This window comes from Durio zibethinus, chromosome 8, assembly GCF_047325235.1.
Source record: "Durio zibethinus cultivar Kanyao isolate XHJ-2024 chromosome 8, ASM4732523v1, whole genome shotgun sequence".
NCBI lineage: Eukaryota > Viridiplantae > Streptophyta > Magnoliopsida > Malvales > Malvaceae > Durio > Durio zibethinus.
In genome coordinates, this window is record NC_143169.1 from 24,907,385 (window position 1) to 24,934,653 (window position 27,269).

The 27,269-nt window shown below is 35.4% G+C and overlaps 2 protein-coding genes and 2 pseudogenes across 3 annotated transcripts; 2 read left to right on the forward strand and 2 right to left on the reverse strand.

Annotated features, from left to right (window-relative positions):
- Positions 1 to 1,265: 1,265 nt before the first annotated feature.
- On the reverse strand, positions 1,266 to 3,411 carry LOC111278171 (uncharacterized protein At4g28440-like). The gene is made up of 2 exons (XM_022864719.2): positions 2,734 to 3,411; positions 1,266 to 1,864 (listed from the first exon to the last, which is right to left on the reverse strand). Exons 1-2 carry the CDS (start codon positions 3,011 to 3,013, stop codon positions 1,674 to 1,676), a joined length of 471 nt encoding a protein of 156 aa, XP_022720454.2. The 5' UTR covers positions 3,014 to 3,411; the 3' UTR covers positions 1,266 to 1,673.
- A 183-nt stretch (positions 3,412 to 3,594) lies between these two features.
- LOC111278170 (protein DEHYDRATION-INDUCED 19 homolog 4-like) lies at positions 3,595 to 9,979 on the forward strand. Its single transcript, XM_022864718.2, has 6 exons — positions 3,595 to 4,043; positions 4,161 to 4,300; positions 6,419 to 6,496; positions 6,637 to 6,920; positions 7,269 to 9,270; positions 9,748 to 9,979. Exons 1-5 carry the CDS (start codon positions 3,959 to 3,961, stop codon positions 7,375 to 7,377), a joined length of 696 nt encoding a protein of 231 aa, XP_022720453.2. The 5' UTR covers positions 3,595 to 3,958; the 3' UTR covers positions 7,378 to 9,270; positions 9,748 to 9,979.
- Positions 9,980 to 10,823: 844 nt separating this feature from the next.
- LOC111278486 (MACPF domain-containing protein NSL1-like) lies at positions 10,824 to 18,088 on the reverse strand (annotated as a pseudogene).
- Positions 18,089 to 21,934: 3,846 nt separating this feature from the next.
- Positions 21,935 to 23,144, forward strand: LOC111278637 (ethylene-responsive transcription factor 11 pseudogene; annotated as a pseudogene). Its single transcript, XR_016344139.1, has one exon. The product of XR_016344139.1 is annotated as an ethylene-responsive transcription factor 11 pseudogene (transcript).
- The last annotated feature ends 4,125 nt before the right edge of the window (positions 23,145 to 27,269 follow it).

The following is a 27,269-nucleotide window of genomic DNA, read 5'->3' on the forward strand; positions in this document are numbered from 1 at the left end:
GAATATTGTCTCTGAAAATTTGAATTTCATGCTCATATAGACAATTTTGTAGTTTGCAGAGGAATTTTTATTTCCAGGATATTGAAGTTCTTGGACCATTAACCTTCCTATCGTGTCGTCTTCTGCTTCCATTGGTCATGTCCATTTTCTTTAAGTTGGGCTGGTTTGATTTGAGTTTATGATCAAGCAGACTTGCGGAGTCTGCCTTAATGGGTTCTGGTTCTAGTCTCTCTGTTCCAATTCTCTCATTTTGCTTGTCGAAAATAGAAATGTGATTTGACCCTTTATAAAATCCAGTCAAAATGAGAATTGGAATAATATTGTTGTTCTTGTTTCGTATGGATAAAATTGTTATGCATTTCTAATACGATGCAATCCATTTCTTGTACTGTAGAAGGATGATTGTGGTTGGGAAGCTGGAGAACGGTTCATCTCCATGAAAATTCAATCCACCTTGGAGGACATAATACATTTTTTCTCCTTGGTCGAATATGAAAATCCGATGTTATACTACATTTGTTCTGCCAGCATCTCGAAATAGGTATCAGATGGAAATAGATCATTTTGTGTTTTGGTAAGTTAAATACCAGTTATCACCAGATTTAATTCTTCCTGTTTTTTAACCTCGTAGCTTTTGTCCAATGAATTATTTATTTGATTACTTCTTAATCTGAAAGGGTGATGTGACGGCGTTTGGATTTTGCTTTTTGTTCTAGAAAGCAATGGCTTCTTCGAGAGTCACCAACCTGTGTGCTCTCAGATTTGTTCAGCTGCTTCAGATCTGCATGTCCAATACAAAACTATACCATGAATAACACCTAAAGGGCGAACCTCAATCACCCTTTCTCCATTCTCTCGTCCAACGCCCAAACCAACTCCAGGTTTTACAATGCGTCTTACAGCCAAAACTCTGGTTAGTGCTTCATTTGGATGATTCTCATTGGTCATCCAATCTGTTAGAGATGTAAGCCAGACACTTGCCGTGGTTGTATTGTATCACTACACATGCCCCAACTAGTTGAATATGAACCTTTGCGGCCTGTTGGCCCCATCAATCAAATGAATCTTCGACACATTCTGTTCCTAAACTGAACTTTGCGTCCCGGGATAATTTCATAGTAAACCATAAACTGAGAACATCTTGATATATATAGCAATGATCTCTGAATACAGCTCCTGATTGTTCAGCCTAGTTTATTTCACAACCCAAATAAAACCAGAATGCAGAAGTTCTGTGTCATGTATGGCCAACCAAGAACTGAAAAACTTGCAAAGACATTTGTCAATTTAATCACATTAAAGTTTTACATCACTTTGAAGCAAATATTTTGATGAAGTAAGGACTGCCTATAAGTTATTAAAGCAAAGAAGAACTAAAAACTCAATACAGAAGGATTTTACTATCAATACTTGAATATCCAGATGCAATTTGATCAGAAGAAAGAAGCAGTCTTCTTCACAGTCAACTAGTACTAAACTAAACCATTAGATGTTAAAAGTATAATGGAGTGAGACCGACCATCAGCAAGATTTCTATACCAAACCCAACACTTTCACAATGAAAACTGTACCGTAATAGCATCTCACCCAACATTATGAAGAGTCAACAAGAATCGTTATGCCACTTCATAAGAACTCCTTCAGTATCAAGTCACTGAGGTCCATGCAGTCTATCATTCTTCAACTATATTAACCAACTCATACTCGACAAGAGATAGATTGTTATCTTCTTTAACAACAAAGTTAGAAGGATCAGTGACCTCAATGCGGCCCCATTTGTCAACAGACAGCCTCATAGAACCCTTAAACATATCAATCTTTGCATTACGAAGGATTACAGTGGCACCTGGCTTCAGCAAGTCAACTGCAAAACAATTCAAGCATTATCATCAAATTGCAGGGGTTTAGAGTAGCATTTTCAGCAGGTCTACTGGTCTCCCAACACACCACCTCCATGGAAATAAGATTGGATTGAAGTGTCTTTCTCTCAATAATTTCTTTATGCAAAACACAATAGAAAACCCAATACATGCACCCAAGACATGTATGTGCAATATTGTAAGTACCAAGCAGTTTCAACTGTTGTCAATGACTGTCAGTTTGGAACCTCTGGAAACCCAAAAACTAAAACAAATATGAGTAGATAATTTTTGCAATTGTGAGCAGGTGACAATCTCACAGACAAGCCATTAAGATTAACTATGATTAATACATTAAGGATTTGAATAGCAATTGAACCAATAATTAGGTTCTTGATTAATTTAGTATATAATCTTTGAGGGTTTTCATAACATTTCAAATTGAGAAATAAAAGAAGTAAAATTCAACACAACGGCAAATCCATTTTATCACAATATATTAATAGAACAAGAAATTAGTTCACTTTGCTAGAGGCTTATCCAACCAATCAAGAAAAAATCAAGAAACTTAATTCATGTAACCAAACTGAAAACGACATCAGAATAGTAAAGAACCCGTAATGACAGCTAAAGATAGTAGATTATATCAAATTCACACTTGCAGTAACAAAACAAAGAAAAAAAATTAAAAAAAGAAGCTCACTAAATGCCATTGCATCTTTAAAACAAGCCAAAAAGAAATGAAAACCAAAGGAAATATCAAATCTTTTGGTATCAAGAATGAATCAAAATGTACCCTTTTAATAGAAATTAAGATCAGATCCATAAAGCGTAAAACTTTTTTAAGAAACAAAGAGAGGGTTAGAAAATGGACCTTGATCATTACGGGCAGTGAAGAGGACAGTGCCTGTCTCGTCTCCAACAAGGCACTCAGCGATGCGGGTTTGGCGGAGATGTTGAGAAGCAGCTCGACCCTTTTTAACGACCATGTTAGAGGACAAGACCTTGGCGATTAAGGTGTGGCCATTGGTACCTGGTTTTAGCTGATCCACTTTCACAAACACTGGTTTTCTCTTCTCTGTTGTTTTCCTTTGTTCTTGTCTTTGTTGCTGTTGTTCTTCTTCTTGTTGCTTTTGCTTCCCTTTCGTCGCCATTGATTCCAATGCCAAAACTTGTTTTCTTCTCTGCTTTTCTTCTTCTTTTGGTAGTTTTTTTATCAGAGCCCCTGGGAGAACGAGAAATGAGGACGCCCTAGAAGTTAGAACACAAATGGAAGCTTTCTTAGTTTTCTCTCATGAAAGTGAAACTAGCATTAAACGCCGTCGTTTTGATCAAAACATTTTCATCACTATTGGACATACCCTTGAACCAGTGGATTCTTAACTTTGGATAATACTAAGATAAGTAGTAACATCTCTTGCAACAGGTTATGGAGTTCAATTAATGCTTGTTCTAATCTTTTGGATTAAGGATAATGCTTTGTTTAATTTGTGAGCTCATTTCTGTTCAAGGGCGCCTCCTCTTTCTTCTCTAACGTATCCCAAAAATGGTTCCTTATCTTGTAAACTTGAGTGTATTGTATTTAGCGAAAATGAAAGGCAGCAAATATAGACCACTAGTTAGTTACTAAATAGAACACTAAAAAAGAGAAAAAAAATAGTAAGAAAACCCCGACATTTGCTCTACATCACATCTTGTCTAGAGGCTTTTCAGTCTTTACTACCACCACCACCTCATTTCTGTGTCTTGAATCGTCATTTTTTGAAGCTTCTCCGCAATCCTCATCAGATTAAGATATATTTTTTTAATTAAAAGAAATGGTCAATTTTTTAACCATAAAATCATGCTTCATCAATTATTAATAAACAAATAATCTACCATCTCTTTCTTTTCTCTCCTTGGAGATGAAAGCTTATCGAGATCAACAAAGCCAAAGGTCTCAGATAAAAAGTCAAAGAAACCCAGAAATATATAAATTTTGAAGGGAAAAAAAAAGCTTCAGCAGATATTGATATATTTTTCTTTGTTTTAAAGATTATATTTTTGGTGGTGAATAGTTATTGTTATTAAATAGCCAAACTCAACCTTTGGGTCTTTCAATGGATTCCGATTTCTGGACGTCTCGTCTTGCAGCTGCCAAACGCCAATATAATTTGCAGCACCATCATCAGAGCTCTCATCTGGGTTCGTTTTTGTTTATTTTTTGAACATTTCATCGTTTTTTTTCTTGTTATCTCATTTTTTATGTTGGTTTTTTTTTTTTTTTTTTTGCTTTGAAACATAAACAAAAAATAAATAAAGATCGTTTGAACATCGACGACTTTGAGGTAGAGGACGATGTACGACCCGTATTCCCATGTCCGTACTGTTACGAGGATTTCGATATCGCGTCTCTGTGTTCGCATCTCGAAGATGAGCATCCCTGCGAGTCAAAAGCTACGGTAAGCAAATTTCACTAATAATTTAAAAAAAAAAAATTTTTTTGGTTTAACGGGTAGAGACAGAAAAATCTTTCTGTTTCCGATTTGGGTTATGTTTGATATGGTACGAGGTTGTTCTTATAAGTTTAATTCAGGCAAGCTTTTATAATAACCTTTTTTTTTTTTTTTGGTTTATTTTTTATGCAAAATTTGTGCTTTCCTTTATAGAAACGGAGTAAAACAAAAAAAAAAAATTATATTTTTGGTTGGATAATTTCTTTTTCTTTTTCTTTTGTGGTATCTTCTTTGATTTATATGATCAAACTAAGGTTGTAGCAGAGTTGCTTGCTGCTATGGTTATTTTCTTGTTAGGCAATTGTGCAACCATCTGTGTAAGCTTAATTTTAGTTTTTTTTTTTTTTTTCCTTTTGGTCTCCTTTAGCCCTTCTGCTTTTAGCTGAATAGGATTATAAAATGATGAGGCAAACATTTATTGGATTTTGTTGGATTAGATTATGAAATGAGGCAGATTTGATGCTTCCAGAATATGATTAGAATATCATACGCTAGTATTGCTGCTCAGTTTTGAACATTGGAGTGTGGGGGATGAGAGGAACCTTAAGAATGTTAAGGATAACGTTGTTTTTTTATAACGATTCGAAGATGCTGCTGATGATTTCAGGACCTATTCCAACGCCACGGGTGATTTTATAAGGATAAAGTTTGTGGTTTGAAGGTTTGGTTATTATATTGGATGCTTGATTTGGAAGAAGAGAAATTTAAATTGCTTTAATTCCATACACTTACCATGGGCCGAAAGGTGCCCGAATGAAAGATAATTGGGATTGGTGCAGACCTGGTAATTTGTATATTTATGCTATGTTTTACATGAAAATTGCATGTCACAATTTGTGTTGACACAAAACCATTAAATACATTTTTTTGGTTTTATTAAACCTATTATAGTTATTGCTAAAATTTTAAACCGTGCCAACTTGGTGTCCCTTTTTTGTATTGTGTTCGTGTCGTGTTTTAGATTTCCAGGTCTACAGTTTTGGTGCCTATGACAAATGACAATGACATCAGTGATTCTGCTACCAAGTGGACTTGCTTCTTTCAGTTACTAGACAACCATAGCAATGCCTTGGCGATCAAATTAGATAGTTGCTTAACAGACAAAATCTTAGGATTTTTTCAATCTTTACGCAGTTTTAATGTGGTACAAGAAGAAATGAAACTAAAATATTCGATTTAATTGGTGTGTTAATATATTATCTGGTTTCACACTTTCTAGATGGAACTTGAGGCCTTGTGTAAGATAAATAATTGGTCATTTAGGCTGCTTAAACTTGCGTTGGAATTTGATAAGAGTTTTGAGCCACTTCTTTCTATTTCTTTTCATAATGAATTAAACTATATACAAAGAGAAGAACTGCCACTAGATATGAAGGAGCTTGAGCAGGATTGTTGATGTTATTTTCATGCAGGGAAAAGATTGCTACATTCAACAGATAAAACTTGGGAAGTGTATATACATGGAAAGGTACGATAGGTGTGACAGGTAGAGAATGTTATGCTTGAGAATGAGCATTGAGTATATGCTATTGCTAATGGTAGATCGGAATGAGCATTTGGTATATGCCATTGATGATGGAGGTAGATTTGGATGGCTAATCATTTCCTATGTATGAAAGAATAATTAACTAGTCTTACCCTTACTTTTTGGTCCATAGTAGATTATCTTACCCCTTCCCTCCCACCCAATCCCTAGTGAAGACAGAATTCAAGCTCAGGTCCACGGTACATCCACCAAAAGGCTTTTACCAACTAGCACTGTGGCACCTTATACAAATCTAAACATATTTCTTAGTTTTTTCCTTATTATTCTAATTGAGAGATTTTTTTTTTTTTGCTGTGATTCCTATTCTTCATTCTTGCTCATATGAATGTCTTCTGCAATATTTGTGTCCAAAATTGTGTAAATGCAAAATTATTACATGGAGGAACAAAAACAACTAGTTAAATCTTGTTTATTATTCTTACTTGTTGTACTTAACCTTAGGATTTATGGTGGAAAAAAGTTTCCATTGATGTTTTCATGATGAATTGTCTTATACTGCATCAATCTTTCTGTTACAGATTTGTCCAGTTTGCTCTGTCAAAGTTGCGAGAGACATGCTAAGTCATATCATGCAGCAACATGGACATTTATTCAAGATATCCTTAATCATGAAACTTCTCATTACCTTGTCTTTCTCTTCATCTGACTTGGAAATTATGCATGTACAGCTTCTTTGATTCTTTATGTAGTCTGAAAAGTTGAATTGTTATGCCAGTTTCCCTTAACAAAAGATTACTTGCAGAGACGTCGCAGGTTACGGAGAGTTGCAATTCCTAACAGTCAGGCACTGTCTCTCCTGGGCCGGGATCTCCGTGAAGCACATCTGCAAGTACTTCTAGGGGGTGGTGCATATAGGTCAAGCAGTACTAATGTGTCTAATGCAGCTACTGATTCATTCCTTTCTTCACTTTTGTTGAATTTCCCTGCATCTGAAGCTGAAGAAATTACAAAATCTGTTGTAACTAGTTCCAAAGACACTGCTGCAAAAAATATGGCGCCAGCAAATATGTGGAAATCAAGGTAATGGCTCCTATCTTTTCTACGTAGAGAATAATCAATAATGTTTTAACATTTTCCCAATCCTTTCAACTTTTTGTTAAGACGTGTATATTTCAGTTTGCAACTTTGATGCAATTCTAATAACCAATCCAAGGAGTACCCTTTTACCTAGTGGACAGCAGTGTGGTTCAAAGTAAGGGGTTAGGTTAGGGATTCATGTGTGTATGACCATGCCGAAAAGCCAATTGGAAAACTTTGATATTGGGATATGAAGCATCTCTCTTACCTCTCATGTATATCAATTATTCATAGAACTGTCGAATATAATTCAGATTTGGCATCTTATTTTTACGTTTTTCTTTCATGCAGTTTTGATCCTTCTTTGAGTTATGAAGAGCGAGAAAAAAGGATTCGGCAAGCCACAGGGAGAGCAGGTTTTGTCCAAGATCTGTTGTTGTCAACTCTTTTGAATGATTAACAAAAGCAGTAAGTCAAATGAAAAATAGAGTTAGTTATCAAAATCCTGGTGGGAGGCATTTCTGGGTAGGATTCTTAATGATTTCATAACGTTTGACGACCCGATGCATGCCTAATCTGAATGTTGAAGCAACACCTGTTTGCATCATGATAAGATCCCCATCCTTTTATAGCTCCTTTTCAACCAGAACTGTACTATATTGTGGAGTAACAGTGACCTTTCTAGTTTATGTCTAAACTTAAATTTATGAGATGCTTCTTACTTTGAAAGATAAAGCTCTTTAACTAAAGTTTCTAGCGTAACCCATTTATAGTGTGTAGTTGGTTCCAGCAGGAAGTGAGTTGAACCAAGGGAAAATGCTGCTCGTGCGACCTTTTTTGGGCCTATGCTTGCATGGGGTAAACCAAACCTCTCTTTTCTTTCCATTTTTCGCCATTTCTACACAACAAGAAACATTCACTTCCCATTGCCCGTTAAGTTCTTAGTTTACCATGCAAAGCGGCACCTTTGTCTGCTCGCTACGTGGATAACATTTGGAAAAGAGCTTCTTTACTGGCTTGCTTGAATTCATTACATTAATTCACACACCTTAATCTCTCATGCAGAAAAATTAAATCACTTGCATCTATTAATGGAATTTCTTTCAGGCTTTTCAGTTTTTTTATTTCTACTAAACAAAGCATGGACTTTTATTCCCACTTTCTGATAATTGGTTCTGCAATAACAGTTCCTCCCTCTTAACGCCACCCATCTCCAGCGTTAGCAATCTGACATGACATCTAAACCACTGCGGTGTTTCACGTGCAGTGCAGTAACTATTGACCTCCAACTTTTCTGATCAACTGAAGTTAACGACTCTCACCATCTCATCCGGTGGTCTATAGATTAGTTATGATAATAATGATTAAATCTCATCATAGATAAACTTAAACAGGGTCGGTTTTTAAATAAGCCATTGGCCTTATTTTGTGTTTCAAACTTTCAATTAAGAGAAGAATAAGAGACTCACTGAGATCATGAGCCAATAATTTTCTTATTGGGAGGCTCTCCTAGATATTAAACAAAGATTTAGCCAAACTCAAATCATTGAATTGATCATTGTTCAGAGTATTATAGAGAACCACTTGCAAATCAAAAGTACCCCGTAAAAAGATTTAAAAAAAAAAAAAAAAGAAGCCAACTAGAACCATTAGAGCAAAACCAGTGGTTGGTGGCGGCGGGTTGGTCACCAAAGCCTGTGGCTAAAAACTAAACCAAGAATGGCAGTTGGCAGACAAAACGATAAACGTCGGTTTGCAAACCAAATAGTAGTATAATACACTAGTCAGGACATAAATTTCCACGCTTTTCCTATACACCTCAGCTACACCATTATCCATTAAACCCACCAAACTCAAACGTCTGACAAACCGTTTTGTCGAAATCTCGAGCTTGCAAGAGTCGGAGTCAGTTCCCAATCACGTTTCATTTTCGTGCATTAAAAAAGTGAATAGTTATTGGAGGAATCTATTCTCTTGTCCACATGGGATATGGACATGGATATGGACATGGATATGGAATACTCGACTATTTATAATACTTGGAGATAATTATCATTTATTTGATTAATCGTTGCTTTAAGAACAAGTTCAATTACAAGGATTTAAGGGGTGCTCCACTTTTTTCTTATATTTAAAGAGTTGAACAGAACAGAGTCTTTGAAAAAGAAAGTCTTTGTTTTTGTGCTGCGGGTTTTCTAGTCCTCTGCTTTCCTTGGTGATAACGGACTTTGATTGATTTTCCAATGATGGTAGAGCTGTTGGTGTTGGGGTGTACGGGAATTGTGGTGTTCCTTCATGGGGCCAATTTCTTCTTCCATGTTCTCTCTCAACACCTCGCCATTCGTTCTCTCAGGTTCGTTCAAGTTTTAACTGTTACTATAATTGTCAACTCCTAAGTCTTTTCTTTTCTTTGTTTTCCTTGTCCGATTTGATTGGATTAAGATTGTTTCTGATCAAGCTTAGGTTTCCCTGTCTTTGTCTAAAATTCCTGAAAGATTATCTTCGGATTGGATGATAACTCAATCCAAGTTGACAGAGATCAGGGTAAGGTTTAGTATTTCACAGGAAACGATCTGGGAAAATAAAATCTTCAGACAAAACCTCCTCTTTCATAGAAAAGTTTTCCCTTTCATCTGTAGCTTGAGATATATCTGTCCCCCACACTACAGGGTCCAGACTACTGCTGCTGCTAAGCCCTTTTTTTTTTTTTGTCAATTGAGAACTTTTGTATTAAAATTTCTGGTTACAAGCTTCACCTTGAGTATTTGTCGAAGCATTAACTGTTCTTAAGCATTAATAGTTTTAACGTATGATTTTGTTTGGTTTGCAGTTTCTTGGGATTTGTTGGGTGGTAGACCAAAGACAGAAAACATAGGTGATTCAATTTCTTCACGCAAGCTGTGATGTGGATCCTACTTACAGTTGCTGGCACGATTTGTAAATATTTACGTATAATCGAAGGCTTTGCCATAATGTAGAGCCAAAATCATCTTGTATAATACTGTATTCTATCCATTTCTACACCAAAATTTGGCATTAATAATATCCTTCTGGTTATGTTATTGCTCATGTTGAAATGAAATCTGATTTCGTTTATGAAGAAATTCTTACAAGATGAAAATTTCGTGTTAAGGATTCAATCTCCTCACCGAAAAAAAATGTTAGTGGTACTTAAAAAGACAGATTGTTCAAGATATTAACAAGAAAATAAGCTTTTTTTTTTTTAAATATAATTGAGATTCGTCATTGCAGACTGGAATATATTCTTCTCATATGTTTTGTTGGGCTGTTTGGTGGATGTTTAGTGAAGTGGGAAGACTATTGGTGGAAGGTGATCTTGTGATAATGATTGAAGCAACCAAAAAAAATATGTTGCAAAATTTGCAAGCGAATGATTTGGTGATCTTTACCCCACGTGGTGTACCTCAGACTCTCATCATTCTTGTTGGGCTTGTTTGGTGGAACCAATTTTTTTAGACAGTGAAGGAAGAAGATAAGAGCGCCATGGTATTGCTAAAAGAAAATCCAAGTAATGAGATCGGTACCATTCAAGCAAAGAGAGTTGGTGCATTGAATAATCAACATTTTCTGGTTCAATGGATTCACTTTCGCGTGCTGCTGTCAAGATCATGCCAAATTCTCGATATTAAGTATTTTTTCCAGAATTAATAGACAAAAGAAAATATGGTTAAAGGTGAAATTTCCAATGCTGAAGGTAGTGAATGTGAATAGATCGGAGTATATGACAGTCAAACGTGTAGAACTAGAAATCTCACCCATAGATTCCCTAAAAACACAAATGAAAAGAATGGTCCTGTGCCAAATGACATATATTCAAGGTAATTTCGAATAAAATGAAGTACATGATAACATTTACAAGCTGTACAAATAATGTGTATTCCTCATTTACTTTTCTCTCATGAATGTTATACTTTCTTTTGACATTATTGTTAACGTCGAATACTTGGCTTTGATTGAGACTCTGCCACCTTCTACACCAAGTTTGGCTCCAGTAACTACCTAATATCCAGGGGGGGTCCTCAGGTCCTCTAACCGTCTCCTTTGTGTCTACGAAGTTTATCATTTTTGGTGCTCTAGGAGATGAAGGTGGACCTCCTGGAAAAACTGCCGAATTTAAACCCACTTTAGTTGGCTTCTGATCTGGTGGATTCAGTCCTGAACTGAACCTTGTAATAATCAACGTTGAGAAGACTCCTGATTTCCTAGACAATGTTGAGGGTCCATCCCATTCTGATCTACGGATCTTAGCGAAGGCCGCTATGGAGAATCCAAGCCTAAGGAACGGAACTTTCCTCATCCCAAAAACCTTTACCTCAAACCAAGCCTTGGTCACTATGGAAGCAGTGTCATCAAAGAAGGTTCCATTGTAGTGTACAGGAGCAGTGCATGCATGTGAAAATATGCTCGACTTGACGGGTCAAAGTACCCACGTTCTGGCACATCGATGGCCTCATAATTGTGATCATCTAGGAGCTGGAGGATTGTAGGAAGAGTTGAGAGATGATGAAGATAAATTGTTTGATGGTCACTTTTCTTACCATCGAATACAAGTGTTACGGGTCGAGATTCAAGTTCTAAACTCGTGCAGGGACATGAGAATGGACTCTTTCACGTCCCAAACCAATCTAACACAAAAAACATTACATGAATATTTTAGAGTACGGGGTTTGACCACCCAATACGTTACAAAATGAAAAGATACAGCAAGTGCTTGAAGAAAAGCTAACAAAAGAACAACAAATTGTTAGAGATTACAATCCCTTGATTCTAGAAGATTTGGTGCTATTGCATAATTTTTGATTTGTTTAAATCATGCTGAGCACCGGACCTTCTAGAAGCTTTTAAATTTGATCCTCTCAAGACTATATTCAGGCATGCCCACACTTGAGCCCAATCGTGCACCCGTACCTTAATCATTAGTGCTCCCACTTGGATTTGACTAGATGCCTGCGCAACACTCACCAGCACCTACCCTTGAGTTTGGCTTAATCTCGATGAACTTGAACACCTTTAGTCTTGATATAACAGGCAAAAAATTATTGGCAGCATATTCGATCAAACGGGTGATTTTCTCGCCTACTGCGGATCCCATACTACCCTCATAAACTGAAAATCCATAACCCCGATTGCTATAGGAATACCGTTTAGTTGACCCATACTTGTTTGAATAGCGTCAGTTAATCTTGTCTCTCTTTGATAAGAATCAAGACGATCTTTATAGGGCTATTCGTCATACTCAAATGGATCAGAATCAATACCATCCTTGGGTTTGGCTCAATCTTGACGAACTTGAACACCTTTCCTGAGCTTTTAGAGTCTTGATCACTGCCCACCCCATTGTTCTGGGCTAATTTCCCACAACTTGGACCTCTAGTATGCCTTAGGCTTGGTTCCCTTGGCTGTCGGACTGATCCCACTAGAACTTGAATTGTTACTCAACTTGAAAAGAACCCCTAGCCCTAGACAAGCTTGTGGATCATGACATTATCATAACATTCTCCCACACTCATTCTAGCAATGCCCTCATTGCTAGGGAGATGATGCACCTACCTTGCACGCTAATTTTAACTCCTGCCCTGCAAACCAATTTTTCAATATTTTGGTCTTATACCCGAACATACTTCCGCTGGACTCAATCCTAAGTTTTTCAGCATTCTGCTACAATGGTCCCTTATATTCGTACCACCAATGCTTTATGTGCTTCCTCTGAGTTGCCCTTGGTACACTTTTCTATGAGAACTCTTGTTGCACAGTGGGACTCATGCTGTGACATTCCACTGCCACCGGTTTCCTTTCATCAGCTCCTCGAGGTTCTAACCCTTTGGTAGTCTCGACTAGATCTGGCCACTCTTTTTTTGGCTCTTTTTGGCTTTGTTTACCCCTGCCACTTTGCCTTCAGATAGCCTTTCTACCCATTTGATGACTGAAAGCTTCGGGCACTCCCTGACCCGATGTAGATCGGTACAAAAATAGTAATTCATAAGCCCTTTGCCTCTGCTGTCAGCTCTATCGACCTTATGAAATCTAGGCTTCCCCACAACCCTTTCTTCGTCCGAGGAATAAACATCGATGTCTTGTTCACTTTGGCCTTTCCTCTTCAGCTTTGGAGATTTGGTGCACTTAACTTCAATCAATGATTCCGTAGCAACTCTAGCCCGACTCGACTCCTACACGCCTCTTTGTTGTAGCTCGACCACCTTTACCTACCACTTTAGTCTATCAATGAAATGCCTAGGCACCTCCATTCTTGATTTTAAGCTTGCACCAGTAACCATGACATCTCATAATACAACATAGTCAACCTTAAGCCTACTTAGCTTTTTTTGCAAAATTGTCACCACAGACTTTAACACCTCATTACACTACATGAGCCTTTTCATTACCTTATTCGAAGATTTTTCAATGTCCTCGAACTGATCTGAAGAATGGCCTCTTCACATTTAGCTAATCTAGTACACATCGGCACATATCCTACTAAAACTTCCCCCACTTATTTGTAGGTGGACACTCATCGAACACCTTGTTTTGGCTCTCTATCTGGTTTTTCTTAGCCAAGTCATAGCTCAAAACATATAAATTGTTCGTGCATAAACCAAAGGATTACCTCAACTCTAATAGGCACTCAAGCAATCCGAATCTAGTTCCCCCAAACCAGCACACTAGCACAACACACACTATTGGGCACTAGTCTGTACACTCACTCAACACACTAGCCTCTAGTTAGGCATCAGTCAGCACACATGCACAGTACACCCATAGCACACAACAACAAGTTATCGAGCACTTGTCTTGTACTCTAGCACACCTACACCTAGTATACTATGAGTGTTTCACCAGCACACGAGTACAATAGCCCTTCTAAGATGCCTATGCCACATAACAAACTGCCCGCAACACATAGTTGAATGTTCACATACATAGTAGGATGCCTACACACCACACCAGGATGCCCGTACTCAAGTCTTTCGACCTACGCCAATGCCAACTCTGGCTCTTCTTGTCACGAGCAAGGATCTGTTGCACACTCCCAACCATGGCTCTGGTCACCACCTCTGGTCTAAACCAAGCTTTGATATCCCTTGGTATTTGGTTCTGTCACCTACTTTGAAAGGTCCCCCAAACTAGGCTCTGATATCATTTAGTATCAGATTCTATAGCCTACTCCGAACAAGGCTCTCATACCACTTGTCACTGATCAAAATTCAAGCTCCAAACTCGCACAACTCTAAGGCACGAGAATGGACTCTTTCGCGTCCTAGATCAACCTAACACAAAAAATGATGCACGAACAATAAACTGTGGGGCTTGGCTGCTCAGTACGTTGCAAGATGAAAAGGCACAGTATGTGCCTAAAAAGGCTAACAAAAGAATAATAGAAAGTTTAAGGCAAGAGTAAGGACGTTATTACTCAATAATTTTAGTCTGTGTGTTTATGAGGGTGGGGGACTCTCTATTTATAACTGAGTCTCCCTTACATTTAGTGCGTGAGATATATTCCTAAACTCTAGAGATTACAATCCCTTGATTATAAGATCTAAGTTACAATCCTTGATTCTAAAGGATTTGATGCTGCTGCACAATCCTTGACTTGCTAAAATCATGCTGAGCACTGGGCCTTTTAGAAGTCTCCAAATTTGATTCTTTCAAGATTGTATTCAAGCATGCCTGCACTTGGGCTTAACCGTGCGCCTGCACCTAAATTATCAATGCACCCACTTGGGCCTGATTAGGTGCCTACGCATTGCTCACCAGTGCCCATCTCTAGGCTTGGCTCAATCCTATCGAACTTGAAAACTTTCCATGAACTTTTGGAGTTTTGATCACTGCCCTTCTCATTATTTTGGGCTAGTTTCCCATGATCTGAACCTCTAGTCAACCTTAGGGCTTGATCCTTTTGGCTATCGGACTTTGTCCTGCTAAAGCTTGAATCTCTGCTCAACTTGGAGAAAACCTCTAAATTTGGACCAGTTTGTGAACCGTGACACAAGTGTATTCCTGTCATAGGTCGATTTCCAGTATCAACATGCAATTGGTGGATCGAAGAAGCGGTTGGAACTCAGGACTTGGTCAAATGAGAATGTTAATCACATGCACGAGTTCTGGTGGAACAAGTTCAGCATTGAACAGCGAATACAGGATACTTTTTAATCATTGCAAGCATCCTGCAACATTATGAAGGCAATATTTCCTAAAATAATATGTGAAGATGGTTGGATTACTTTTTTAACTTGGTTATTGAGCCCCATTTTAATTTAGATTTAATGAGGAATATTTAAGGAACTTCACCTAAGCAGCAAGCAATCATAAATAACTCAAAATGTTAAAATAAATGATGCGAGTATTATTGAGTGTTTCAATACAATACCTGCATAGTATTAGCATAAGCCCCATAAAAGTGAACTGAAGTGATGGGGATGCTTGTTTTCTGCTCTTGAGACCGAGAGGCAGATCATTGTATAGGGGAGACCATTGTCGAGGTAATTGAAATTCTAGAAAGACACGGAGTTCCTCTATCGGTGGTTTATCTGCATGGTATTACCAATCATTAAAGGCCAAGATCAGTGCTCACATGCGCCCCACAGTAACAAGGAAGGAATAGGGTGATAGGGTTTCCAAATTTTAGATTGATATTTCAGACACTTATGTAGTAGTATGTATGTTCATTGCAATACACATCAAGACAGTTAGCCTTGGAAAGACCAAACAGACAGTATAACAATTATGCAAACTCATATCGTAGGTACAAGTTCACTGCATGGCTTAAAAATCCATTGCCCTGAGCACAAGGAACATTGATGTGACATTTGCTGACTGTGATATAATTGAAAGCCATTGGCTATGACTTGACCAAAATCGATGCCTCCCCTTCGAATATAAATATTCGCAAAATCCTGCAAAAAGGAAAAGTACAAAAAATCAAATGAAAGAGTCACCTCCACTGGTTGCTTCTTTTTGGGTGCAGTTCCAAACAGCTGCTGGAATAGACACCAAGAAACTTGCATTATTCTTTGAGCGAGTAACAACAGGCGGCTTAATTGAAGCAGCAAGCACCCCATGAAGGTCCCAGGGCATATAATGTTCTTCCTGAAGCAATATATAGAAACAAAGTTGGACAAAAATATTCCCCAGGGGTTGCTGGCGCTGTTCTTTAATGAAATCATATATCAATAAGGTTAAATATAAATTAATTTGAACTGTAATCCTTCTATCATCTATCTCACATTATCATTACCTCCATTACTGCTTGCCAAGGAAATCTTAGGATACTGTGCATAGCAAACATTCCCCTGCAAGTTATCTAAAAACTGTAGTTTTATCAACCCCAGAATGCAAAAAGAAGAACAGACTAATACACATGAACAATTCTTTAGATTTTCCGATTAAATGTACCTTAGGTTTTTCTGAAAATTCAGTAGTGTTTGCATCTTTTTAAAACCTATCATCAGCTAATTGCTTTAAAGTTTCCTGCACTTCATTGGGGTGAAGATTTGAATTTTGTAGTTGTTTTCCGTGTACAACATCTTTACCTCCCAAACAATAGTGTGAGTACCATATTTTTCAATGAACCTGGAAAAAACATAACTGGAACTGATTTATTCATCAAAATCGAAACTAACACCCACAATTAACCCCAATGGGAGCACTAAAGTTATAAGTGCAGTTGTTTTTTACATGTTATGTCAGGAAAAAAAAAGGAGTGCAATTTCATTACAAAGTAAGAAGCCAAAAATCCAAGCAAGTCTTTTAGGGTTTATGTTTGGAGATATTTTTATCTTACAATATTTTCCCAAAATTTATTATTTAACATTGTTGTTAACCTTGTCTGGCATGGAAATATAATTATGACGTAATCATAATTCTTAACTATTTGGAGATATTTTTGTTTCGCAATATTTTCCCAAAATTTAGAAAATGTTAGCCTACTTTTATAGACTCACATGGAGGAGTATCAGTGTGGAGTATTTTCTTTTCTTTTTTGTAATTTTTACGTTAATTAAAGAAAAGAAATATGGAGATGAAAAGCCGAGATTAGGGGTAAGAAAAAAATTTTAGAAAAACAAAAAATGATTTGAAATAGTAGTATTCGATTTTATAAGAATTATTTTTTTATTTGGTTTAAATCAAATTTAAATATTAAATATATATATGTGGTTCGGATCAAATTTTGAATTAAAAAATGAAAAATTAAAAAAAATTAAAACAAATCAAATTATATATTTTTCTTAATTTTTATATATTTTTTAAATTTTTATAAAATAAAAATAACATTATTATATCAAATTTTATTTAAATATATTAAAATTTTATTTTAAAATAAAATATAAAAAAATTTAAAACTTAAAAATCAATAAACCAAATAGAATCGATAGAATTTGAATTAATTTGATTCGAATTGAATGAAAATTCAATTTAAATTTGGATAAAATTTTAAAATTTTATATTATTATATAATATTTTAAAAAAATAAAATAAAATTTAATTCTATCCAAACCGTTATCCTCTCTCTAACTTAGATTTGGTGTAACATTTGATCTTAATAATTAGTGAATGATTTTATAACTGTTTTTTTTTTTTAAGTTAAGAATTGGACTTAAATTTTAAATTACAAACTTGATGTTGAGACCCAAAAATGTACTCTAATTAATATAAAAATCCGCTTATAAATTTGAATGCCAATGTTAGAGGCTCAAAACGACCAAATCAATAAATTGCAGCTTTGGGTCCATCTAACTGAAACGATGAGCCGGCAACAAAAGCTTAGCCCAACTGCTTTGACCGGACCAAAGCCATCTTAGCCGAACTACTTCAGTGAACCCCCGCGCATGTTGTTGGACTAGGATCATCAAACAGTTTGAAGCTCCACTGTTTTTGACTTGTTGAAGTTCCTGCAAAGGCAGGTCTGCTATGACTTTAACCTTAAAATCTTAAAACAATTTGTCGACAATATTTATGATTTTTTTTTTGTCTGAGATCTTTAAATTTTCGATAATAATTTTGAATCTCGATTAATCTAAAATTCAATCATATTAAATCTCATCAGCAAAATAAACTTTTAAAATTATTTTTTATTCATAAAATTTAAAACTAAAATTTTATTTTTAAAAAAATCAAATTTTTTGCTACTCAAATCAACATACCTTAATATTCATGGGTTATTTTGTTTCGGTAGGTTCAAACCCTAGTTGTAAATTTGACAGCCCCACCCTTCCAAGCCGAACAAATTTTCTAACAAGCTACAACTTTTTTGGGTTTTCACATGCGAAGAAAGTCAAAAATAAGGGCACGTCGCTTCCCAGAAAAAGAAACATTGCTGGACAGCAACATTAGAATTCAGCGTCTAGTACGTGTATAATCTGTGGTCTGTACTTCCAATTCCAGTCTATGTTCCCATTTGACTAAATTTACCTTCCAACCAACTTGCGTCATTTTCTGTATTCATCATTGCTTTGAACATTCTTTCAACATTAGCATCCTAACCATGCTTGACAAAAACAAAGCAAACTATGCAATGCATGGAGAGTAAACTAACAGTGGTTTGATGAATATTTTGCGAATATAAATTGATTTAATTTATTCATGTATGATTTGTTTATAAACAAATAATTCGTAAATATATTATTTTTTATTTATTAAATTTAATAAATAATATTTTAAAATTTATAAATTTAACAAACATTATAAATTGTATTGATATTTGATTTATTTATGCTCGTAATGACAACTATTTAATTTTTAAAAATTAACATTTATGAAATAAAGGGATATCTCTTGATTAATAAACTTTTTTCCTTATAAAAAAATAGTTTGTGAGTTTTTTTTTTTTCTTTTGTTCTTGTATAGCAATGGTGTGATTCAAAACATGGGTTAAAAGTAAAAAAGATAATCAATGTTATAGCAATGGAGTTTGAAGCAAGCATCGAAGAAACATTAAATTATTTTATTTGGTAATGGTCAAAAGGTTTAACCTTGCAGATAAATTCCTTTCTTCTCTTTGAATGAAGCTATCAAGATGCAAGAGCAAAGGTGAGAAATCAAATGAACACAAGACTTCTAACAACCAAAATGCTTCTAGATGTTATTCTAAAAAAAAAAAAAAAACCATTTTCTTCACGAGATCAAAAGGAGCTGTTGCTATGGTGGCCGCTCAATGTTGAATCATCAAATACGAGGACTTAAAATCTCCAGAGCCATAGGCTTAGGCCAGGACTACTGACGACACGGAAATCGCTACCCGTGGAGTCAACGTGCTTCATGCTTTTCATGGCTGCTGTGTCAAAATCTCGCTCATCTATTACGTCTCCCCTTCCCCACCTGCTCCTTGCCCTGTTGACTCAACTTGTCAGAATCTTGTTTTTTTCTTTCTTTTTGCCAATTCTAGCTATTAATAAAAATAAAAATAAAAATGCATTGATTTAGTCTCATGGTGTTAGAATTATAAAAAAAAAAAAAATGTTTATTCATATGGGGAAGATTTAGGAGATGTGGTATGGGCCTAAAATTTCTTCGGAACAGCCTGCAGCAGAAATTTTGGTGGCTGATTTTGGAGCGTGGAATCTTGGAAATTTTACGGGCAGCCACCCAAATGATAATTAGTGAATTGGTGGAATCTAGTTAGCGTGACATTAGCAACAAAAAGCGATTTTTCGTATATTATTCACTTATTATTATATTTTGATAAGATCATTCAACTTCGTACTGTGTCTCGCCTTCACCGACCAAAGAATAAATAAATTAATGCAGGGAAATTATTGAGCAATAATCGTGTGAATGTAAGAAGTTTCATTCGTGATCCCTCTAGAAACTAGATGCCTTTTGATTGAAAAAAAATTAATTTTCGTTAATTTTTATATAAAAAATCACAATCTAATAATAAAAAATTTTAAATTTATTAAATATATATTTTAAAAATAATTACATAAACTAAAGTTAAAACATAAATTCAATTTTCATTGCATTTTGTATAACTCGTAAATAACACTTTTGTCGCTAATAAGAAACATTAGAAACATTATTATTATTATTATTATTATTATTATTATTATTATTACAAACATTGAATAAGGAAAATTACTGTAAATCAAGTTATATATATGATAAATTTTTCTATATTAAGATATTAAAAATTACCACTAATAGTTAGGGATGTTATAAACCATATGCCTTTTTTTTTTCAACAATTAAGGTTTTGTTTGATTGATAAAAAATAAAAAATTTAAATGAAAATGAAAATAAAAAAATAAATAACAATTAAAAATTAAAATATTTTTAACGAAACTTTCCTTTTATAAACGGGATTTGATCTTTTGGATTTATCAACCAATTAAAATAGGATAAGATTGAAGCAACGAAAAACATGCCTAAGCCATAACAACAGAGATCTGAAATTTTGACGTGCTCAATATTTCGTAATTAAAACGATAAACAACCCATATTTATGAGGTTGACATGAAAATGAAATCAGCTTTTGCAAATAATAAAATCAAAGCTGTGCGTGTGAAAGCCATCAATTGTGTTGGAAAGCAGAAGCAAATGCTTTCGCTTTGCGTTGAGCTAGTAAATGCCGTCAAAACTCGGTGGATTTGATTGAGAAATTGAAATGAACAATGAGAAAAACTGTCCGCCGGCCAAAATCTATTTCCATCAGTAGCCGTCATCTTTTTTTTTAATTATTTTTTAAATTATCAAAATTTAAATTTTATCGTTAAAATTAAATTTTTAATAATTATAATTATTTTTAATTTTAGTTGCTTTAATGTTAAGGACCCTATAGCAGGGGTCTATTAATAGACCATTTTTTAATCAAATTTCGAAACCAAATCCCCAAATATAAATTTCTTTAATTTGTGCCCAAATTTGGAGCAAAATGGAAAGTATTGTAGAGTAGCTTATCTAATCAAAATCCAGTGTCGCTGAGTTGCGATCAATCGAGGCAAATGGAAAATAAATATTAATAATAGGCTCAATGTCCCTAATAGCTCCCTTATTTGGTCATGCATTTAATGCCACGTCACATCAACCATGACTCGCCTCCCTTCTAATTGGCCAACTTTCTGTAATTTACACGACAGTTAACATCTCTAATCTTATGGCAACGTGTTTTGCGTGGTTTGTTAAATAGTTAAATAAAAACTTAATTGTATCCAAGAGGTGCGTGTGATTCACGAGAGAATTGGAGGGAGTGGGGGAAGAGAGTTGTCGGATACTAAGTGTCAGAAACTACCCGAAGTGAGCAGCAGGCGTAAGGAATAAAGGAATCGTGGCGAGATTTAATTGGGTAGTGGACAACTGCTGTTTGTCCGAGTGACCGGTTCAAATGGGATTAAACAAAGGCGTGGTTGGGGGTTCTTTAAAGAGCCTTAAAAAAAAAAAATTGAGAATAGAAAGAGAGAGAAAGAGAAAGATGGGGGGAATAGAGCAAAGTAAAGGCAGCCCCCACCCGCCCATTCCTTACATCCAAATCAAATAACCGATCCTAGTCACGCGGCGGGATAGCAGAATATGCCGACAACTTGTTCAAACTTCTTATTCTCACTTTACCTCGTTACTTCACGCGCTCTGATTCTTAAGTATTTTTATTTGCATATTTATAAATCAATTTTAAATTATAAAATATTATTTTTTATTTTCATTTTATATAATTAAATTTTTAAAAAATATATACTTCAGTAAAAAAAAAAAAAAAAGGAAAAAATTCACCTTTCGGTGTGGCGTGTGACGAACGAGAGAAAGAGAGAGTGACTTGGCGCACATACCACCGCAGCAATCAATAGTACTATAACAGCCGTTAGATAATGATAATGATGATATAACATGTGCTATCTTCACGACAACCCACATGCCACGTAATCCGGTTCTTGATTTACATAACTGCCACTATTCCCCACTCTTTCTCTCAGCCGCCCCCTCAGTCAAATCCGTCGTTGACTGGGCCCCTCCCTCATTTAATTCCTCTCCAAGTCCATCTTCCCTTCTATAAAACCTCCTCGCTTCTCCATCCCTTCTCTCTCAACCCCACACCATTCCCAGTGTTTTATTTCAACAATAAACAGATTAAACGTTACACAAAAGGTTTTTTAAAACGGAGAGCCTTTCCCTGTCTAAATGGTGCCGAGAGAGAAAACGACGACCGCCGTTAAAGGTAACGGTAACGGGAATAGTAGGGAGGTTCATTTTAGAGGAGTGAGGAAGCGGCCATGGGGCCGTTACGCTGCTGAGATCAGAGATCCAGGGAAGAAGAGCCGTGTTTGGTTAGGAACTTTTGATACGGCTGAGGAAGCCGCCAAAGCCTACGACGCTGCAGCCCGGGAATTTCGCGGCGCAAAGGCAAAGACTAATTTTCCCCTCCCAAGTGAAAACATCAACAATCGTAACAACTGTGACAATAATGGTAATAACAACAGCAACAATCAGAGCACTAGCCAGAGTAGCACAGTGGAGTCCTCAAGCCTTGAGCCGGCGCTCATGATCGATTCTACTCCATTGGATCTCAGCCTTGGACACGGGGCACTTTCCGGGTACAGATCTTCAGCCGTCAGGTTTCCTTTCAAGCAAGTTTCACAGGTTGCGGATGTTTTTACCGCTGGTGTGCCGGCTATTGCGAGCCCTCAAGTTTTTTACCTTGATGCGTTTGTCCGGCCTGGTTTAGTGAAAGGACATCAGTATCAACGGATGAGATTCGATAATCGTGACTTTCATGCGACGTTCAACGGTATAGTACAAAGCGACTCCGATTCATCGTCGGTCGTTGATATGAATAATCACGAAGTCAAGCCTCGTCCGCTTCTCAATATCGATCTGAACCAACCTGCTTTTCCGGAAATCGCCTGATTTTTTGTTTCCGCGCTAATCATAAATCCGGAAAATCAAACATTTTATTTTTTGTTAAAATTTATTTTTCCGACCTTTAAGTCCTTAAGAAGAAAACCGAAGGTAGATTAGAAAAAAATGAGAAAAAAAAAAGAAGAAAGATAAAATTACGGTGAGAGCTATTAGTAAGTTGATGTGATCTATTGTGATAAATAGTCCGACCATAAAATCAACGGCGGCTGAGGGATGTGAATACTTAGCTGATGATTTCCTCTTTTTTTGCAACATTGAAACATCAGTTTCTGGTTGTTGCTCCATAACTAGTTACTGTATTTGTTTTTCCTAATGAGTTATCACAAAAAAAAAAAAAAATCCTTCAGCAGTTCCCCCTTTTGTTAATTTTATGTTTATGGCCTGTTTGGATTTAATAACCTCTTTTGGTTAAGTTGGTTAGTGAATTGATTTAATGCCAACTTTCATTATTTGCAAAATACTATCATTCTAATTTTGAAAATCGAGATGGGTTTCAGTAATTGCCATTTTTAACACTATCGAAAGGCAAATACCAACCGATTACAACCAGAGATTCCTCAAAACTATGTTTCTAAAAGAAAATTAGAACAGATTCCACAAGATATCCAAAACCTGGGGCAAACAAAATTATGTAACTAACCGTTTTGTGATGTTTAATTGCTGGCAATAACTAAAATTTCATGCTTGTTGGAGAACAAATCAAGAGATTTAAAGATGGAGGGAAAACCGGCTGGTTTGTCAATTATTGGTTCTACAATCAATAACTTTGGACGGTTCGGAATTTAATTGCAAGATTCAATGTAATCTTTGAGATTTTTTTGTTTTTCTTTGTTTTACTCTGAAACGGCAATGGGCGTGAAAGGAAAACAAGCGGCGCGTGAGGGGGGATAAAACATAAGGAGCGGGTTTCTTCTAGTTAGGAGACCGAAAGGTAATTGTCGAGATCCGTGTCTGAACGGAACGGCCCTCCGTTCCCTGCGGGTGTTTTTGTCTTCCACTTCCAAATCTAATCATTACGGTAATTTTTTTATCTTTAAAAAATTTTTAAACACCAATAAGGGAATAAGGAAGGGAACGTTACAAGACGGGTCCGCGTGGACGCGGGCGTTGGAAGTGGTAGTGGGGACGCTCGGCTGCCGCTTTTTGTGGCCCCCGGTCTTTGGTCGTCGATGTCTACGCTTAAAGATTTCGCTTTCCCACGTTTTCTTTTAATAAAAAAAAAAATCACTAAATCATTAACCAATAATTTTTTATTTTCATTATCCTGTTATTATTAAACTTTATTTTTAAAAAAAATTTTTTGCCAAGCATATCCCGTAGACCCATACCAATTCGGGTCAACCCAATGTTCCTCACGCCGCGTAATTTAAATTTAATTAATTTGTTTTAAAAAATAATTTAACATATTTAAAATTTAAATTATAATTTTTTTTATTTTTGTATTATTAAACGGTTCAGAATTTATGGGTCTGACATTAAGTCACTAATTTGCAATTGTCATGCATGGTGAACGACATGGCATGACAAAAAAAGGATTATTTTTTAATACTATTTTAGTAATTAAAAAATGAGATATAATAATAAAGGTAGTGGGAATAGAAAAATAAAGAAATAAAGATGGGGATTGGGGATGGAGAGTACGGCGCAGGGAAGCCGTGAGGAAAGGTTAGGTGTCGGTTTGGGACAGACAATTGCGCCGGCGGGTTAGCTTGTTTGCGTTAAAGCTGATTGCTTTGTGGGACCCATTTTTTGTTTTTCTCTCTCCTCCACCGCTTGATTTCGATAGACAAGGCTGCCGCCTGGTGCTGCGCCACGTTTCGCGTTAAAGAGAAAGAGCATTAAACATATTTATATTAAAATAAAATTTAGAAAAAATGCAACCGCCAAGTAATAATAACAGAGGGGGGGCCGAAAGGCGAAAATGGGTTAGGTGGAAGGCAGGGTGTGGGACTGTGGGGGCGGGGCTGTATCTAGAACTAATAGCCTTATCTCTCGGCTTTTTAAGTGGACTTTTGCTGCCTCTTGAGGTGACACTTTTCTCCCAATCTATTTGTTCATTTTCTCTCTTTCTTAGCTACTTATTTTTAGAGATAATGTAGAGATAATGGATCAATTTGATTTAATTTTTTAAAATAATATTTAATATTATAAAATTTTTAAATTTAAATTAATATTTTTTAAAATTAATTTAATTTAAAATAAAATTTATTGATTTGATTTAATTTATTAATTTTAAAATTTTTTGTTTTTATATATTATTTTTATAAAATTTTTATTATATTTATATACAATCATTATTTTTTATAAAAATTTAAAAACATAAAAATTATATAATTTAATTTGATTTTTTTTATTTTGATTTGAATTTAATATATATTTAATATTTAATTTAATTTAAATAAAAAAAATTAATCTAAATCAAATTAAATATTATAATTTTAAATTAATTTTTATTTTATTTTTTATTTTTGCGTATGTCAACACTTCATATCTCTCTCTCTCTCTCAAGCTGTTTTTCATTTCTAACAGGATAAAGCTACGTCGTTTTCGCCTTATAAATTCACTTATTTGTCATCTTGGCCTTGTCTAATTGTTGTTTAGTAGTTATTAAGCATAAAAATCTCTGCGTAAAAGGTTTATTTATTCCATCACTCATATTTTTGTCCATGTCTAATCGTTGCTTTTTCCTTTTTAACGTTTGTCCTAATTCTTAACCTACAAAGATTGCCTGCAACTATGAGAAGTACAACACAAGCTATGGAAAAAAAAGCATGGCCGAAACATGAGTGAATGCAGGGAATTTAGACGCTGCTGTGTGTAATTCAAATAGGGTACTGACGATTTGTAGGGTGGCATTTTGAAAGCGAAGCGAAGAAGCTAGGAAATGAAAGCTATGAATTAGCCATCATCGTCGCCCATGTCATCAGGAATTCAGGATAACGTTACAGCCGTCAGACACGGTGTGGATAGAATCTGACAGCGCCAACACGTGACGACGAGATACGTAACTACATGTTTTCATTCCCTTGTCTTGTCCTCTTTCTTTTTGATCTGTGCGTTGCAACAAGTAATGGATAGTAATCTCGAATCTCTGGCGTCCTACAATATTCGTTTATCGCAAGTACATTTTTCCCCATGTGAACGTGAATCTAAAAAACAACCCTATCCATTTCCTTTGTATATGTGAAACAACGTCAATAATTTTCACATGAAAAATTAAAACAAATACACAAATATTAACACAAATATTATAGTCGTTCCTGAATTAAGCTGCATATTAAATAATAGTTGATTTAAAGCGGCAACATGGCGAGCTTTCTTCCATGATTGAAAGCCACATTAGATTGCTATAGAAACATGATACAGGCTACAATAAAACATAAACAGAAAGAAATCTACTTGGGATTGGATGGCTTAATCGTACAATCCCCACAGCTTTGCTTTCTTTTTTTTTTCTTTTAGTACGAAAAACTTTAAGAGTAGAGGTGATTATCCAATTTTCAATATCAAGGTAAGTTGCTAATTCAAATAGAATTTATCGATTCATTAGATTTTCATTTACAATTTTTTTAGATTTACAAATCGCTTACTTATGAAAGACTATAAGAAACTCAAACCGTGATATTTAAGCACCAAAACCTCATCCCTTACCACTTGTGCCAACCATCGTTAGTCCCGTAGCTTTGCTTTTGAAAGCTGATACGAAGCCAAACTTTTAGACGTAAGTCGCCAAGTTTATTCGTCGATCATGTTCCCCACTAGTTCTACAATGAGTCATGAACTAGAGTCTTCTCCATGATGGTATCCTACTATTGTTCCGATACCACTAAGAAGACCGGCAATTTCTAGTCAATTTGTCATCATTCATCGCCATGGAATTTCTTTGCTAGTGCGAAGCATGAGCCACCATTACCATATATCTCCCCGGTTTCTGTCTATCTTTAATGACTTTTGGTTATATCTGCATTGATCATTCTTCTCCACTATAATTTTTTTTTTTTTTTTACAACCCATTTTCATCATATAAATTTAAACCCTCATTCGAAAGAATTAGTAGTCGTTTGGATCTCATCGTATCAAATTCATCATACTTTTAATTTAATCAAAATATCAACTTTAATGAAATTAATTTAATATAAATTTTTTTAATCATAGTTATAATAATTTTTTTATTGCAATTATAATAAATTTTATTAATATTTTTAATTTTATTATAATTAATTTTATTATCTATCCAAATAGAGCATTAATAAAATTCGCATTAATTAAAATCCAAAATTAGACAACAATAAGACCAAATCGTGGTTGTAATATGAACATATACTTTAAATTTCATTGTGTTTGGGTCTACTTTTCCCTTTCCCTTCTTCATTGCTCTTTCTTTTCTTTTCTTTTTTTTTTTTTAAACAAACAAATGAAACGAAGCGTTTACTTTTGTCCATTCTCTTACTTTTTTTTTTTCCCACCTTTTTCAAGCCTTTCTCGTTCCCC